This window comes from Neophocaena asiaeorientalis, unplaced genomic scaffold (assembly GCF_003031525.2).
Source record: "Neophocaena asiaeorientalis asiaeorientalis breed wild unplaced genomic scaffold, Neophocaena_asiaeorientalis_V1.1 scaffold123, whole genome shotgun sequence".
In the NCBI taxonomy this organism is placed as follows: Eukaryota; Metazoa; Chordata; class Mammalia; order Artiodactyla; family Phocoenidae; genus Neophocaena; species Neophocaena asiaeorientalis.
This window is the reverse complement of record NW_020173666.1, coordinates 5,708,914-5,724,266: the sequence shown is the minus strand read 5'-3', so window position 1 is coordinate 5,724,266 and position 15,353 is coordinate 5,708,914. Positions and strand designations below refer to the sequence as shown.

Genomic DNA, 15,353 nt, shown 5'->3' with positions numbered 1-15,353 from the left:
TTATTATTGTGACCCTTTAAGCTTTATATCAACAATCCAGATAAGGGTAAAAAAAACTACACAACTACTCTCCCACGTCATGCACATCCAGAGCTAAAGATGAAATTAAGTATCATTTTTCACTTGGTTTTCATGAAAGACTAACATCCTACTACTTTCACTGCAGGCCTCTTGCTCTCACTTTTTTCTCACCCCCTAAAAGGACTGTCAACATTTAGCTTTGCTTTCTTCCACCTCACTCTTTAACTCAAGTGCCCTCTGGTGTTATTCTTCATTTTAGCAACTAAAGTCATTGGCCTCCGAGTCCTGTTTAAATGTGCTTCATGGTGGTAGTTTTATCATCATGGTTCTCTTAAGTAGCACCTAGCACTAAGCTGTAACTATAAGACTTTGTGGGGGAAAAAAAGAAATTAAAAATTAGAATGTCTAGGTGCCAAATTCTGCAACCTACTTGATTAGTATGCCAAGTAATAACTTTTTTCAGTGCCTCACTTTCTCCAGTCATGGACTTGGAGATTGTTAGCTCAGAAACTCACCTTACAGAGCACGTAAGACAACGTCCTCATCTGAAAGACAAAGAAATCAAGACTCAGAGAAATTAAGAGACTTGCCAAGGTGACATAATGAGGGTCAGCCCCTAGATCTTTCACCACCATATGATGAAAAGAGTTAACATTTTCTAAGTACTTATCATGAGGCCTATTACAGGCTTTATCTCATGAGCCCCACAGCATTGTTTTGAAGTAGATACTATCGGTATACCTATTTTACAGACAGAGAAATAGAAGTTTGAGAGAGAGAGTGTGGAAATGGGTGTACTCCATGTCACACAAATACAGGTTTTTAAACCAGGCTGCATGATTCCAGAAACCGTGCTTGAAGTCACAACTGCTCTTAGTGCCTTTATAGAAATTGTATACATAGCTGCAGATACAGAGGTATATAGATGAATATGTGTGTGCTTATGGATATATGATATATCAATAAGCAAAATACAGAATTATTTTGAATATCTTAAAATTTTAAATAAATAGCATCATATTTTAGAATGAAAAAAAAGGAGGGAGAGAAACAAGTGAAGGGGAAACCTATGGATTGAGATGGATTTGAAGGACATAGTTTTTTTTTTAACGAGTGACTCTAAACTATAGTGTCTAAGAACGTTTGCACTTGGGTGCCAACAAGGTGGTGGTTACTGTGGGATGGGACACTGATGGACCTGTTGAGGTGGCTACAAAATTCTGCTTCTTAACCTGGACGGTGGGTACGTGGGTCTTTGCCTTATAACCGCTTATTGAACTCATTAAGCAATATCAAAAAAAAAAAAAGCATCATAAATTTATCTATCTGGGGTGTATAGAGGAAAGAGGCATCTAACATTCACGCCATCCTCTTTCAAGTGTACCTTTCTGTACTAAGGAGACATAGAAACTAAAAACTATATTTCTCGGACTCCTTCCCAGCCAGAGTCCTGGATGTGATTTAGCTTCTGTCAATCCAATCCGGCAGGATTGGAGCACAATGCCAGGCTTCCGCTGCTCCCGCTGGCAAGCCCAGTTGCGAAGACAGTTGGTTTTTCTGCAGCAGCATTAGCAGAGGTTCTGGGCTCTGTTCACTGGCCTTGAAGTGTTGAGAGCAGGGGCTGTGGCCTGTGGCATCCATTTGCGTGGACCACAGCCTGCACAGTCTGGTTCTAAGAGCCCACAGTACCAGCTGTATCTTCTGATTGTGGTGACTTCCTGAGTATGGTAGTTTCCTGTTCTTGGTGGCTTTCAAATTGTGGCTGTAGTGATATGATAATTGAATCAGCAGCTTTCTGATGCTAGAAGCAACCTTTCTGTCTTAGTGCCTTATGCAGGCTTTGGACAACTTCATGGGGTGAAGCAAACACACACTGAAGTCCAGGGCCTGGTAAGCTCCCTGCTCTTTGGGTAGAGGTCCTGAGGGACTGCACCCTAGAGGCAAAGGTCAGCTACAGGTAACTAGTCCTCAAACAGACTGCAGTCCCCCTTCAAAACTTCTGCACGGCCAAAAGTATCTAACTCCCGCAGTGTAACGGAAGTGATTCTTGATTGAGAGTTACCAAGTGCCTGATACAAGCAAATGGAAGTTATTTCTGGAGGAAAGAATTATCATCTTAGAATTCTAATTCTTTCAACAGCAATTTTAAAAATGCAATACCCAGCACACAGACAAACAAAGCAAGCATATGAGGAGATTAGACAGCAAGAATGAGAAATATACAGTAGAAGCAGAAAAGCACAGAGAAGGTCTAGACCAGTGCTCTAGAAGAACTATAATGGAAGCCACAAATGTGAGTCACATTTTTAAAAATTTATTTATTTATGTATTTTATTTTTGGCTGCATTGGATCTTCGTTGCCGCGTGCAGGCTTTCTCTAGTTGCGGTGAGCAGGGACTACTCCTCATTGAGGTGCGTGGTCTTCTTACTGCAGTGGCTTTTCTTGTTGTAGAGCACAGGCTCTAGGCACGTGGGCTTCAGTAGTTGTGGCACACGGGCTCAGTAGTTGTGTCTCCCGGGCTCCAGAGCACAGGCTCAGTAGTTGTTGCACACGGGCTTAGTTGTTCCATGGCATGTGGGATCTTCCCAGACCAGGGCTCAAACCCGTGTCCCCTGTATTGGCAGGCTGATTCTTAACCACTGCACCACCAAGGAAGTCCCGTGAGTCACATTTTAATTTTTAAATTTTCTAGTAACCACAGTGAAAAAGTAAAAAGAAACCAGTGAAACTAATTTTTTTAATATTTTAACTCAGAATATTTCAGTTCAAGTTTTTATTTAACCTAAATGATTATTTCAACATGTAATCAGTATAAAATTCATAATGGGATATTTGACATTTTTTATACTAAATCTTTGAAATCTGGTGTGCATATAACACTTACGGTGCATCTCAGTTCAGACTAGGCGTATTTCAAGTGCCCAAGGAGCCAAATGTGGCTAGTAACTCCCATGTTAGATCTTACAGCTTTCGATTTTAGAATTATCAGGCAGGAATTTTAAATTAACTATACTTAGTATGTTTAAGGAGCTAAAAAAAAGATGGAAAATTTCAGTAGAGGACTAGAAATTATACTTGATATGTGGAATAATACTTGGATACTTGATATGTGGAATAATCTATAAATGTAAAATTGAATAACTAAAATTAAGAATTCAATAAATGTGTCTAATAGCAGGTCACACATGCCTGAAGAGAGAATTGGTCAACTAGAAGGTAAATCAAAAGAAATTATCTGGAATCAGGTACAGAAAGTCCAAAGGGTGGAAAAATACGGAAGAAAGAGTAGGAGACATAGCAGACACAGTGAGCTTTACCCCACATTTCACTTGAATCCTAAAGGGAGAGGTAAAATAAAACGGAGAAGTCATATTTGAAGACATAATGGCAGATAATTTTTCAAAACTGACTAGAAGTCTGTTGTCAATTGGATTGTCTTTTCATTAAAGACAATCTATATTTTATCAATAGTTGCTTTTAAATCCCCTCCTCTACTGCGTGCCTTGGAAGCTCTGGATTTCCTCTTTCATGCGATGTGGGCCAGGTAACACATTAGCAGCATCTCCCCAGGCCTCGCTGACTCCGGTGCCACGTAACTGTAAACTCCCTCCTCCAGCTTTGGGTTCTGTGCTCATCCTCCCCCGCTGTGATCCTGCTTCCTCGGGAGCAGCCCCACACATTCTCCATCTCCCCGCAGGACACTGAGCTGGATTCTGACAATTCTCTGTCTCTAGGCTTTTCCCGCATCACAGCCTGGCACGTCTCTGGAAAGATTACGTGCTGACTGATGCTGGGTACTGACCTGGTGGACAAGGGGACATATCCAGGATGTGTGATTTCTGCCAGGCGGGGCCTTCTCCTTCTCCTCAAGGAAGGGAGGGGCACTGCCTATATGGTGAGGGGGAGGGACCAGCGGGGCAGTCCTTGCTCTGCCAGCCCAGGCCTACAGGTTTACTTTGCTGTCCCATAACTGCGGTAAAGGGGGTATATGGGTCCTTCTCTCCCACCCCCAACCTCACCTGTGTTTTGCCTTCACAGACATTCACTCTCTTTGCTACAACTTCACCGTCCATCCTAAGCCCAGACCTGGACAACCATGGTGTGTGGTTCAAGGCCAGGTGGATGGAAAGGTTTTTCTCTCCTACGATTGTGGTGGTGCTAAGATCCAATCCATGAGTCCCCTGGGTGAAGAGGTGAAAGCCACAAAGGCCTGAACAAGGGCAGATGGAAACATTCAAAGACGTCGGGGACTTGCCCAAGGAGCAGCTGCCTGAGGTTACCCCGGAGAAACACACGGCCAGGGGTGAGTTAGAAAGTCCAAGTGCAGGAGGAACAGACTGGGGACTTAGCTGCATTCATTGTTTTTGGGTAAAAAATAAAGTTGGACATTGGTCCTTCCCTAGTAGTCCAGTGGAAAGAGCAGGTGTTGGAGGAGAGAACAGGGCCAGATTAGCTGGGCCCAGGGGAGATGGACACAGGTGGGGGCAAAAAATTTGTCAAGCCCAGGGGCTGAGCTCTTTCCCACGTTGGGGGCAGACCCTGTCACCCCACAGGGCAGGATGACATGTGGTGTGAAGACGATGGACGCACCAGTGGATCCTGGCAGTTTGGCTTCAATGGATGGATGTGGTTCCTCTTTGATTCAGAGAATGGACAGCGGACAGTAGTTCATTCTGGAAGCAGACAGATGAAAGAGAAGTGGGAGAATGACAGAGCTGTGACCAAGTTCTTCAAGAAGACCTCCATGGGAGACTGTAGGGCCTGGCTTCAGGATTTCTTGGTGCACTGGGAGAAGATGTTGAAGACAACGGGTAAGTGAGAAGAGGAGGAAGTGGCAGTCCTCTCAAGGTGGCATGGACCCACCCCTGTGTGTGTGTGTGTTTGTGTTTGGGAAAGTGACCCATCCAGGGTGGATTCTTCCTGGGAGAACAATGGCCCTGGGCATGTTCTGCCACCCTCCCTTCCCCTTCCCACCTCCTGACACCTGCCTCAGTGCACAGGTCTTAGGACCATTTAACATGGATTCTTGCTGACCCCAAACATGAGGGCATCATTCTGATGTCAGAGATTTATTTCTGACTGTTCCCTCTTTCCAGAATCTTTTTTTAAATCTCACCTATTCCACTTCTGGAAATCTGTCAATATCACCTCAAACATCAGCTCGTGAGAGGACTTCTCTGTTCCCATCCTCACGTGTCACCTCCTCTTCTGTCACAGTAGGAGTGAGTGGCTATAGTGGAACCCTTGCTCCCCCATTAGCTGTCTGAGCCCCGTGGGGACATGGCTCACCCCCTCCCCCCATGTCTCCTCAGGACCTGTCATGGGGACGCCACGTGGTGGATGAGAACCGTGTGCATAGTAGGGGAACCTGAGCCGGGGGGCTAAGGAGGGATCTCCTCAGTTTGGGGTGTGGACAAGGGCCTTCATTCTTCCTTTCCTTGCAGCATCACCAACCACGGACCCCCCAAAGCCCAGTCCAGGGCCACAGCCATCAAGCCCATCACTTGGGTCCTCCCCGTGGTCCTCTCCTGGTCCGTCATAACTGGCATCCTGGGTGGAGTCCTCTATAAGAACAGGTACTGAGGGAGGAATTCAGAGGGAAGGAAGGGTCGCATGGCCTGGTGGGAGGATGGGAGAAGGTGAATCCCAGCCCAACCCCTGCCCCTCACTGAAGCTTCTCACCCTGGAAATGAAGCCAGGTGAACAAGACCTCATATCGCTCAAGAGCAATAACTTGCACAAGCCCAGCCCTGAGTTCTGATAGCCCCGCCCTGTCAGATGACAGAAAGGGGAGGGCCCCCACAAAGGCTTAGGGCCTGTCGCTGATAAAGGAGTCTAGCAAAGTCTGCCTGACTCAACACAGACACCTGTTTGGCAGGGCCCGGTGGTAGGTGGTGAGGGGACAGCAGGCACACACAGTGTGGGCAGGACTCACGCTGGGTGGGAGCAGGATGGCGGCTGCATGTGATGTGTCAAAGCTAAGGGGCTAAGAGGAGAGGGAGGAAGGGGTGGGGAGGCCTTTGCAGACCCAACTCCAAAGGTCTGTTCTCACAGGAAGTCACTTGGGTCACAGCAGGCAAGACACAAAGCCAACAGTAGAGACTGTGCAGGACAGAATTAGGAGGGGCCGGTGCTCCTTGGAACAGCAGGGATTCTGGCTCAGCCTGTTGCTCGCACGTGGCCCCAGCCTCCTGCACACCCCAGAGCCCCAGTCACTGAGCGGCCCCTGCCTTGAGCAGAGGTGACTCGTGGGATGGGTGGGACTGAGCCGCGGTGGACGCTCCAGCTAGGCTGGACCAGGAAGAGATGGAGTGCAGGCGGGACCCTCGTCCTGAGAGCTGTGTTGTGTGCTGGTGCCTAAGAGGCCTGGAGAGGAGGGAAAAGAAGGAGGTTTGCCTGCAGCCCTCCCCAAGGCCATGAGGATGCAAGACCTCTCCTCCATGGGAACTGCCACTGGGTCCTTTAGGCCCTCCTTCAGGGAGGATAAGGACCTGAGTAAAGGGAGCAGATTGAGTCCTCACTGGCTTCAGTCTTGAGCCTAAGTGGGTGGTAGCAGGGCCTGGGGCTGACTCTGTGATGCAGGAAAGGAAGGAAGAGGTGAGAACAAGCTGCCGGACCCAGGGTGGAGGTGGGGGGCAGAGGGCGAGGCTGGAGGTGGGGAGGGACTGGGGAGGGGCAGCCCCAGGAAGGTGATGGGATTGCCTCCGCCCTGTGGACCAACACCTGTTTCTTTTCTGAAGGCTGACGGTGATCCCATGAAGCCTTCAGACAGGTGCTCTGTCTCCCTCAGGGACTTGGCCTTTGCTTGGCCACCTTTGATGTCCTGCTGTTCCTGCTTTAGACCCCAGGAGATCAGATCCTATGAATCCCGAGTCTGCCATCCCATCCCGATGACACGGTAGAAGCACCATCTCGTGGCCTTTATCACATTTGGTGAACATCTTACCCAGCATCTTTTTTTTTCAAACATATTTTGCCACTTTCTCTTGGTGCTAAGTGATGGAATCCCTGCACTGAAACGTTCAACTGCTTGAACAAGAAATCTCCACAAACAGGACACTTTCCATCTTCTTCTAGTCTGTGAAAAATCAGACACTTGTCTGCATTGTGACCTCGTTCTTGCAAATGATGATATTGCAGGAAAAATATCATCTGCTCTTACAGGACCTCAGGGAATCATTCTATGTCCAGAGAAACAACCTCAGTGTATTATCAGCAGAGTGAAGTAAGTCAGAAAGAGAAAAATAAATGTCGTATATTAACGCATATATGTGAAATATAGAAAAATGGTACAGATGAACCTATTTGCAGGGCAGGAATAGAAATGCAGAGGTAGAGAACGGACGTGGGGACACAGGGGGGAAGGGGAGGGTGGGATGAATCGGGAGATTGGGATTAACATCTAGGTCCAGGAGGGAGGGGACATATGTAGACATATAGCTGATTCGCTTCATTGTACAGCAGAAACTAACACAGCATTGTAAAGCAACTATACTCGAATCAAAAAAAAGAACAAAATTTTATTTATGACTGTTTCCCTTAGTAATTTATTACACTATACTGATATTTAAATCAATATCTCTATATTGCAAAAAACTTAATTCCTTCAGATTTCTGTTTTATAATCCAGGAGAGAATTGATGGCATTTCACCATTCTCTGCGTTATAGGATTAAATATAACTGGTGATTCTGCTACATTTCTTGTGGAAACAGAGAATGTAAGGATTGCTCTTAAAGTAACATGCAGTCCAGCTCTCTGTCTCAAACATTATCCACATAACCTGGATGCAAATGTATATTCTGGAATTTAAACAATGAGATTTTTTTCGATTTTGCCTAGATCCCCGTCTCCCTCAGCGGTGACTCTCCTGTGATTCCTCCACCTCGACCTCCCTTTCTCCAGGGAGAAGTCAGTCTTCACAGCACAAACACATCTACTTTGAAAAGTTGTTTTATTTCCCAATGGGTAGAGGATCATAGTCAGAATAAATAATGAACTCCTACAAATAAATAAGTTAAATTCTCCTAAGTTTTGGGCAAATGCTTGAGTAGTTCACAGGTGGTGAGTGAGCCTGTGAAGAGATTGAACATATTCCAAATAACCAACATGACAAAAAAAACAAACCACTGGAATACCCTTACACATTCATATAATTGAGAGCATTTAATTAATTAATTTATTTATTTTAACATCTTTATTGGAGTATAATTGCTTTACAATGGTGTGTTAGTTTCTGCTTTATAACAAAGTGAATCAGTTATACATATATATATGTTCCCACATCTCTTCCCTCTTGCGTCCCCCTCCCTCCCACCCTCCCTATCCCACCCCTCTAGGTGGTCACAAAGCACCGAGCTGATCTCCCTGTGCAATGCGGCTGCTTCCCACTAGCTATCTGTTTTACATTTGGTAGTGGATATCTGTCCATGCCACTCTCTCACTTCGTCCCAGCTAACCCTTCCCCCTCCTCATGTCCTCAAGTCCGTTCTCTACGTCTGCAGATTGACATCAGCCCTTACTGCTTCACTCTGCACTTCTACGTGATGGAGAGGGCTTCGTTCCCTAAACTTCATGAACCAACCTCTACCAGCTTCAAACTTTTCTTCTGCAGCTTCCTCTCCTCCCTCAGCCTTCATAGAATTGAGGAGAATTAGGGCTTCGTTCCGGATTAGACTTTGGCTTAAGGCAATGTTGTGGCTCGTTTGATCTTCTCTTCAGACCAGTAAAACTTTTCTCGGTACCAGTAATAAGGCTGTTTTGCTTTCTTATCATTTGTGTGGTCACTGGCGTAGCACTTTTGATTTGCTTTAAGAACTTTTCCTTTGCAGTCACAACTTGACTGACTGTTTGGCACAAGAGGCCTAGCTTCTGGCCGTCTTGGCTTTCGACATGCCTTCTTCAAAAGCTTAACCATTTCTAGCTTTGGATTTAAAGTGAGAGACACATGATTCTTCCTTTCACTGGGACACTGAGAGGCTACTGTAAGGTTATTAATTGGCCAAATTTCAATATTGTTTTGTCTCAGGGACTCAGGAGGTCCGAGGAGAGGGAGAGAGATGAGGGAAGGGAAGGTCAGCGGAGCAGTAAGAACACACCCAACATATAACGCTTAAGTGTGCCATCTGATATGGGCACAGTTCCTGGTGCCCCAAAACAACTACAGTGGTAACATCAAAGATCATCGATCACACAAAAGCAAGATCAAGATGGCCGAATAGGAAGCCCTGAGCTCCCCTTTCCCATGAACACACCTCAAGTACAACTACACACAGAGCAACTCTCTCTCTCTATGAAGATTCTAATGCTAATGTCTTCCAGAAACACCCTCACAGACAAACCCAGAAATCATGTTTTACCAGCTCTAAGGGTATCCCTTAGCTTAGTCAAGTTGACATATAAAATTAACCAAGACAAAGGTTTCATACTGCTTGAAAACAGTTACTTAGGCAAGCTCAGCTTTGAGTTCTGATAACTCCTCAAAACTGTCAAAAGCCTGTGGGAAAGGACAGAAGCCCACACCAAGGTTTATGGCCTGTTGATGCTTAAAGGGATTTTGCAAAATCAGGCCTGAGGCAAGCCAGCTTCTCCCTTTGGGAGGGGCCCATGTTGGGGTGGTGTGGAGACAGCGGAACACAAGGCATGAGCAACAGGCACATTTGGGTGACAGCCGCACTGCTTACAGCAGCCTAGACATGGAGCAACCTAGTGTCCACTGACAGATGAATGGTGAACGGAAGTGATATATATATTCACATAACAGAATATTATTCCTCCATAAAAGAGAAGGAAACCTTGTCATTTGTGACAACATGGAAGGAACTTGAGGGCATTAGGCCAAGTGAAAGAAACCAGAAAGAGAAAGACACATATCGTATTATCGTGATTATGGAACCAAAAAAAATTTTTTTTAAAAACTCAGAGGGCTTCCCTGGTGGCGCAGTGGTTGAGAGTCCGCCTGCCGATGCAGGGGACACGGGTTCGTACCCCGGTCCGGGAGGATCCCACATGCCGCGGAGCGGCTGGGCCCACGGGCCATGGCCGCTGGGCCTGCGCGTCCAGAACCTGTGCTCCACAATGGGAGAGGCCGCAACAGTGAGAGGCCCACGTACTGCAAAAAAATTAATTAAATAAATAAATAAAACTCATAGATAGAACATAATGGTGGTGATTGTCAGAGGTGGGGATTGGGGAGGATGGGAGAAAGGGGTGAAGACAGTAAAAAGTACAGACTTCCAGCTATAAAATAAATAAGACCTGTGGATGTAATGTACAGCATGGTGAGTATAGTTAATCAGACTGTACAGTTGACCCCTGAACAACACAGGTTTGAACTTTGTGAGACCACTTTATTTTTTATTTATTATTTTTTTTAATTATTTTTTTAACATCTTTATTGGGGTATAATTGCTTTACAATGGTGTGTTAGTTTCTGCTTTATAACAAAGTGAATCAGTTATACATATACATATGTTCCCATATCTCTTCCCTCTTGCGTCTCCCTCCCTCCCACCCTCCCTATCCCACCCCTCTAGGTGGTCACAAACCACCGAGCTGATCTCCCTGTGCTATGCGGCTGCTTCCCACTAGCTATCTAGTTTACATCTGGTAGTGTATATATGTCAGTGCCACTCTCTCACTTTGTCCCAGCTTACCCTTCCCCCTCCCCGTGTCCTCAAGTCCATGCTCTAGTAGGTCTGTGTCTTTATTCCCGTCTTACCCCTAGGTTCTTCATGACATTTTTTTTCTTAGATTCCATATATATGTATTAGCATACGGTATTTGTTTTTCTCCTTCTGACTTACTTCACTCTGTACTCGGATTGTTTTCAATAAATACAGTACTACTCGATCTGCCGTTGGTTGGGTCCGGGGTTGGTTGAATCCTCCAATGAGGAATCGCGGATACGGAGGGCTGCCTATGGGACCTGAGCACCAGAGAATTTTGGTATCCCAGGTGGGTCCTGGAACCAGTCCCCAGTGGATACCGAGGGACAACTGGATTGTATCAATATATTTGAAAAGTGCTAAGAGAGTAGATCTCAGAAGTTTTCACCAAAAGGAAAAAAATTTTAACTACGTGTGGTGATGGTTGTTACCTAAACGGTTATGGTTTTCATTTCACAGTATATACAAATATCAAAACATTACATAACATGGAGGAAGAGTGAAAGCAGAACCACTGATTCTGCTAGATTTCTCATGGAAACAGACAATTTAAGGGAAAGCTAGGTCACCAAAGGGTAGCTTTTGCCCAGACTGGAACTCTGGGATACTCCTCGCAAATTCTCGGTATTTATAGTATAACTGTCCCTTTGCTGTGGTGGCTTCTCCACATGTTCTTATGACAAGCCACCAGCGGAGCCCCACGGCAGATGAGCTAAAAATGTGCCGATGAACCACAGCCGGTGAGACGACACTCTGACACATCTTACTTCATTCTTGCATCAAACCAATACACAGCGGCAGTGTGAAGTGAGGGGTGCGTGTGTGCTGGGGAAGACCCGTGCGCCTGGGACCCTGGAGGTTCAAGATGAATGTGGGGACCACTGTGGATGACGAGAAGGGAGGGAATGTTGCTAGAGAGAGTGGGTGGTGCCCTGCCCCCTCTGACTTGTCCTGGCCTTGATCACAGACGACCTAGAAGGGCGGTGAGATTCATGGAACCGAAAGCGGGGAGAGGCAGTCGGAAGAATAAGTTAGATGTCCGGTGCCATGCACTTTTATTTATTTATTTTATCTATTTATTTAGCTGGACTTGCAATGAACGCCACCCAAGAACGACTGCCCCGTGGCCGCTGCCAGGTAGGTGGGGAGGAACGTCTGATTAGGAAGCGTGGGAGGAGGGGCGGGGAGTAGTAGAGTAGGCGTGCGGGGCGGGGCCAGAGTCCTAGGAAATAGGGTGGAGCCGACCCGGAAGTCAGCTGGCTTCCGTGGGAAACGCGCAGCGCAGTTGTAACCTGTCTTCCCTGAGCTGCTCGTGGAGAGTAATTGGCAAGAAGTAGCTCTCGGTCTCCAGCCCCGGGTCCCCACATCCCGCCCAGGTTGGCAAGAGGAAGGAAGCTCGTGGTCGCCCCGCATCCCCGTCCCTTCTCGGCGCGGAGACCTCACTCACCCGGCTCCGCGGCCCGGGTCCTCCCACGTCTCCCAGAGGCTGTTTGTTCCCGGCCCCGCGAGCCTCCCCGGAGCGCGGGAGCTCGGCCCGGGCTCCTCTTTGTAGCCGCGGCGGGTCCCGCTCCCCCCCGACGCCGCTCGGGATGCAGCCGGCCGAGCTCTGGCCGAGCCGGGTCGGCGGGACGTCGGGGAGACAGACATTCGAAAGAAGACTGAGGGATTCAAACTGAAAACCCCGAGGAGAGAGTTTTCGGAGTCTTCTCTTGTGCTTGCAAACAGCGACAGTCTCAAGCTGGGAAAGCAGCGTTGGGTAGACCGGGCAGGCGAGGACCGCGCCCCACCGATCGCAGGCGCTCGGCCCGGGAGACGGGTGAGAAGGGAAGGAGTGCGCGGCGAGTAGACCCCACGGCGGGTCCCCCAAGGGTTCAGTCCTATCCCGCCATCCCCAAGCCACCACCCCTGAGACCGCTGTGTTTAGCCAACTGCGCGGGGGATGGCTGGGGCGAAGAGGGTGGGGTGAGGGGAGAGATGTGCAGGACGAGGGGAACTGCCGGGCAGGAGAGGCTGGGGACTGATGGTTGATAAGAAAGGAATGAAATTCCTACACCCTTGCTCTGAGCTTGTTCCTCCAGTGGCCTTGGAGGAGTTTGCAAGGTGCAAAGAACAGAAGCTAGTGATAACGTCCCAGCTTTTCTTGAGTCTCAACTCAACAGGACGGTTGGACTCTATTGCGCATCCACCTTCGGTGATAGACCAGGTGCGCTCTGCCTGCAGCTAGCTTGATTAACACTGGGGTGCACTTGGTGAGAGTGAATATTAATCATTAAAGAGAAAGTTGGAGAGGTTAGGATGCAGACTGGAGGTGGGAGAAAATATGGAAAGAGGGAGGGAGAGATGGGAAAGGGAGGCAAAAGAGGCAGCGGGAAGAAGGGGGAGAGGAATTTCGTTGGAAGGTTAGAGGAGAATGTGGTTGGTGGAATGAGGGAAGAGGAGATCATAACCCCCAGCAGTTTTGCTCACGCCACAAAAGGGGTTTTTTTTGGGGGGTGAAGGGGGGGAGGTTATTTAAAGTGTATTTTTATTTATTTATTTTATTTACTTTTGGCTGCATTGGGTCGTCTTTGCTGCGCGCGAGCTTTCTCCAGCTACCGCGAGCGGGGGCTACTCGTTGCGGTGCGCAGGCTTCTCATTGCGGTGGCTTCTCTTGCGGAGCACGGGCTCTAGGCGCACGGGCTTCAATAGTTGTGACGCTGGGGCTTTGTTGCTCTGTGGCATGTGGGATCTTACCGGACCAGGGCTCGAACCCGTGTCCCCTGCATTGGCAGGCGGATTCTTTTTTCTTTTTTTTTTTGTGGTACGCGGGCCTCTCACTGTTGTGGCCTCTCCCGTTGCGGAGCACAGGCTCCGGACGCGCAGGCTCAGCGGCCATGGCTCACGGGCCCAGCGGCTCCGCGGCATGTGGGATCTTCCCAGACCGGGGCACAAACCCGTGTCCCCTGCATCGGCAGGCGGACTCTCAACCACTGCGCCACCAGGGAAGCCCTACAGGCCTTCTTTTGCTGATACTGCTGCTGATAGAACCCAGGAAGACTCTGGGCATTGAGCGTCCTGGGATCTGGGGACCTGGCTCGGGAGGGGGAGGATGGGAGGCGGACAGGAATGGAAAGGGCTCCACAGTGGTAGGCACCTGTCCACAGTGCTCTTAGGATGGTGAGGGTGTGGTTTAGCTGGACTGGCTGCCCCGGAGGTGTGGGAATCCCAGCCTAAGGCAGGGTGCCTGACCTGTGCTTGTGTGGCAGCTCTCCCTCTCCTGCCAAGTCCCACCTCCTACTCCAGGAAGCCTTTCCTGATGACCCAGGACCCATCATGAATGTGGCATGTGTCGTCCTATGGTGTCTTTTTTCCCGTTTTTTGAAAGTCCTGTCTGTTCAGATAGATTTTAAGTCCCTGGAGTACAGACACTGTCTTGTATTTTTGGTACCTCAACAGTTGGTACATGACGCTAAAAAGATTTGTCAGGTAAATCCTCCTATGTGCACCCAAGGGGTCCATGGTGGCCTCAAAGTGTTTAATTAAACCTCAGACAGTTAAAGGTGAGGCAGGACTAAGGAAGCGGCAGATGGAGGGGGTCTGGGATGGAGACCCCTCCCTCTGCAGCCAGGCCCCTCATGGGGAATCTCTGGGGACACACCTGTGTTTTTCTCTCATGGAAGCTCACTCTCTCTGCCTCGACCTCACTGTCAGATCTCAGTCCAGACCTGGATAGCCCTGGTGTGAAGTCCAGGGCTCAGTGGACACAAAGTCTTTCCTCCAGTATGACAGTGACAGAAACAAGGTCAAACCTTCGGGTCTCCTGGCGGGGGAGGTAAATGCCACCAAAGCATAGACAGAATTGAGCCAAATGCTGGGAGAAGTGGGGCGAGAGCTCAGGATGGTCCTGCCTGTCATCACACTGGACAAAAGGGAGACCAGGGGTAGGTATGCGAAGGGGGTGGGTAGCTGGAGACAGTCAGCAAGAGAGGGGAAGGAGCAGAGCATGTGCAGGGAAGGAGCTTCGTGTGAAAGAACGGAACACAGTCTAACCTGAGAGACCTGGTGGACCTGCTGGGCAGGAGAGGGCAAGTCATGGACAGAAGAGCACAGGCCTCTAGATGTGCAGAGACACCCTTGAGCTACGGGGGAGGACGGATTGTGGACAGTCCAGGATGCTTCTTTGTGTAGGGGCACAGATCCGCCCACGCTGCAGGTCAAGCTGTGTTGTCAGCGCGAAGCAGAGCGATGCACTGGTGCATCCTTGCGCTTCAGAATCAACAGACACACAGCCCTCCTTGACGTGATGAACGTGAACCGGACAGTCATCACTCCTGGAGCCACAGGGGTCAAAGAGGAGTGGGAGAACAGCCAGGAACTGGCAGAGTGTTTTAGGAAGATCTCAGCGGGAGACTGCAGTCACTGGTTTAGAGAATTCCTAGAACACTGGGAGAACATGCTAGAACCAGAGCCCACGGGTAACTGAGCAGGGTGTGGAGGAGATGGTAGCTCTCTTCAAAGGTCTAGTGCCTTCCCTGTGTGGATGTGAGCACATATGTGTGTGCGATTGAAAATATGGTGGATGGATGGAGTGATTGATCTCTTGGTGGACTTCCTGTCTGGAGAATCAGTGACAGGCATAGCATAGGATTTCCCAGCATCCTCCTTTCCTAGCCCACCTCCCTCAGC

At 48.5% G+C, this 15,353-nt stretch overlaps 2 protein-coding genes across 2 annotated transcripts; both read left to right on the top strand.

Annotated features, from left to right (window-relative positions):
- Positions 1-3,550: 3,550 nt before the first annotated feature.
- On the top strand, positions 3,551-6,781 carry LOC112401554 (UL16-binding protein 3-like). The gene is given in 8 exon segments (XM_024747848.1): positions 3,551-3,566; positions 4,061-4,230; positions 4,232-4,325; positions 4,559-4,588; positions 4,591-4,833; positions 5,467-5,487; positions 5,490-5,598; positions 6,763-6,781. Coding segments are annotated over 8 exon segments (702 nt in total).
- A 5,002-nt stretch (positions 6,782-11,783) lies between these two features.
- Positions 11,784-15,150, top strand: RAET1E (retinoic acid early transcript 1E). Its single transcript, XM_024747847.1, is given in 5 exon segments — positions 11,784-11,825; positions 12,241-12,504; positions 14,218-14,227; positions 14,348-14,577; positions 14,839-15,150. Coding segments are annotated over 5 exon segments (858 nt in total).
- Positions 15,151-15,353: the final 203 nt, after the last annotated feature.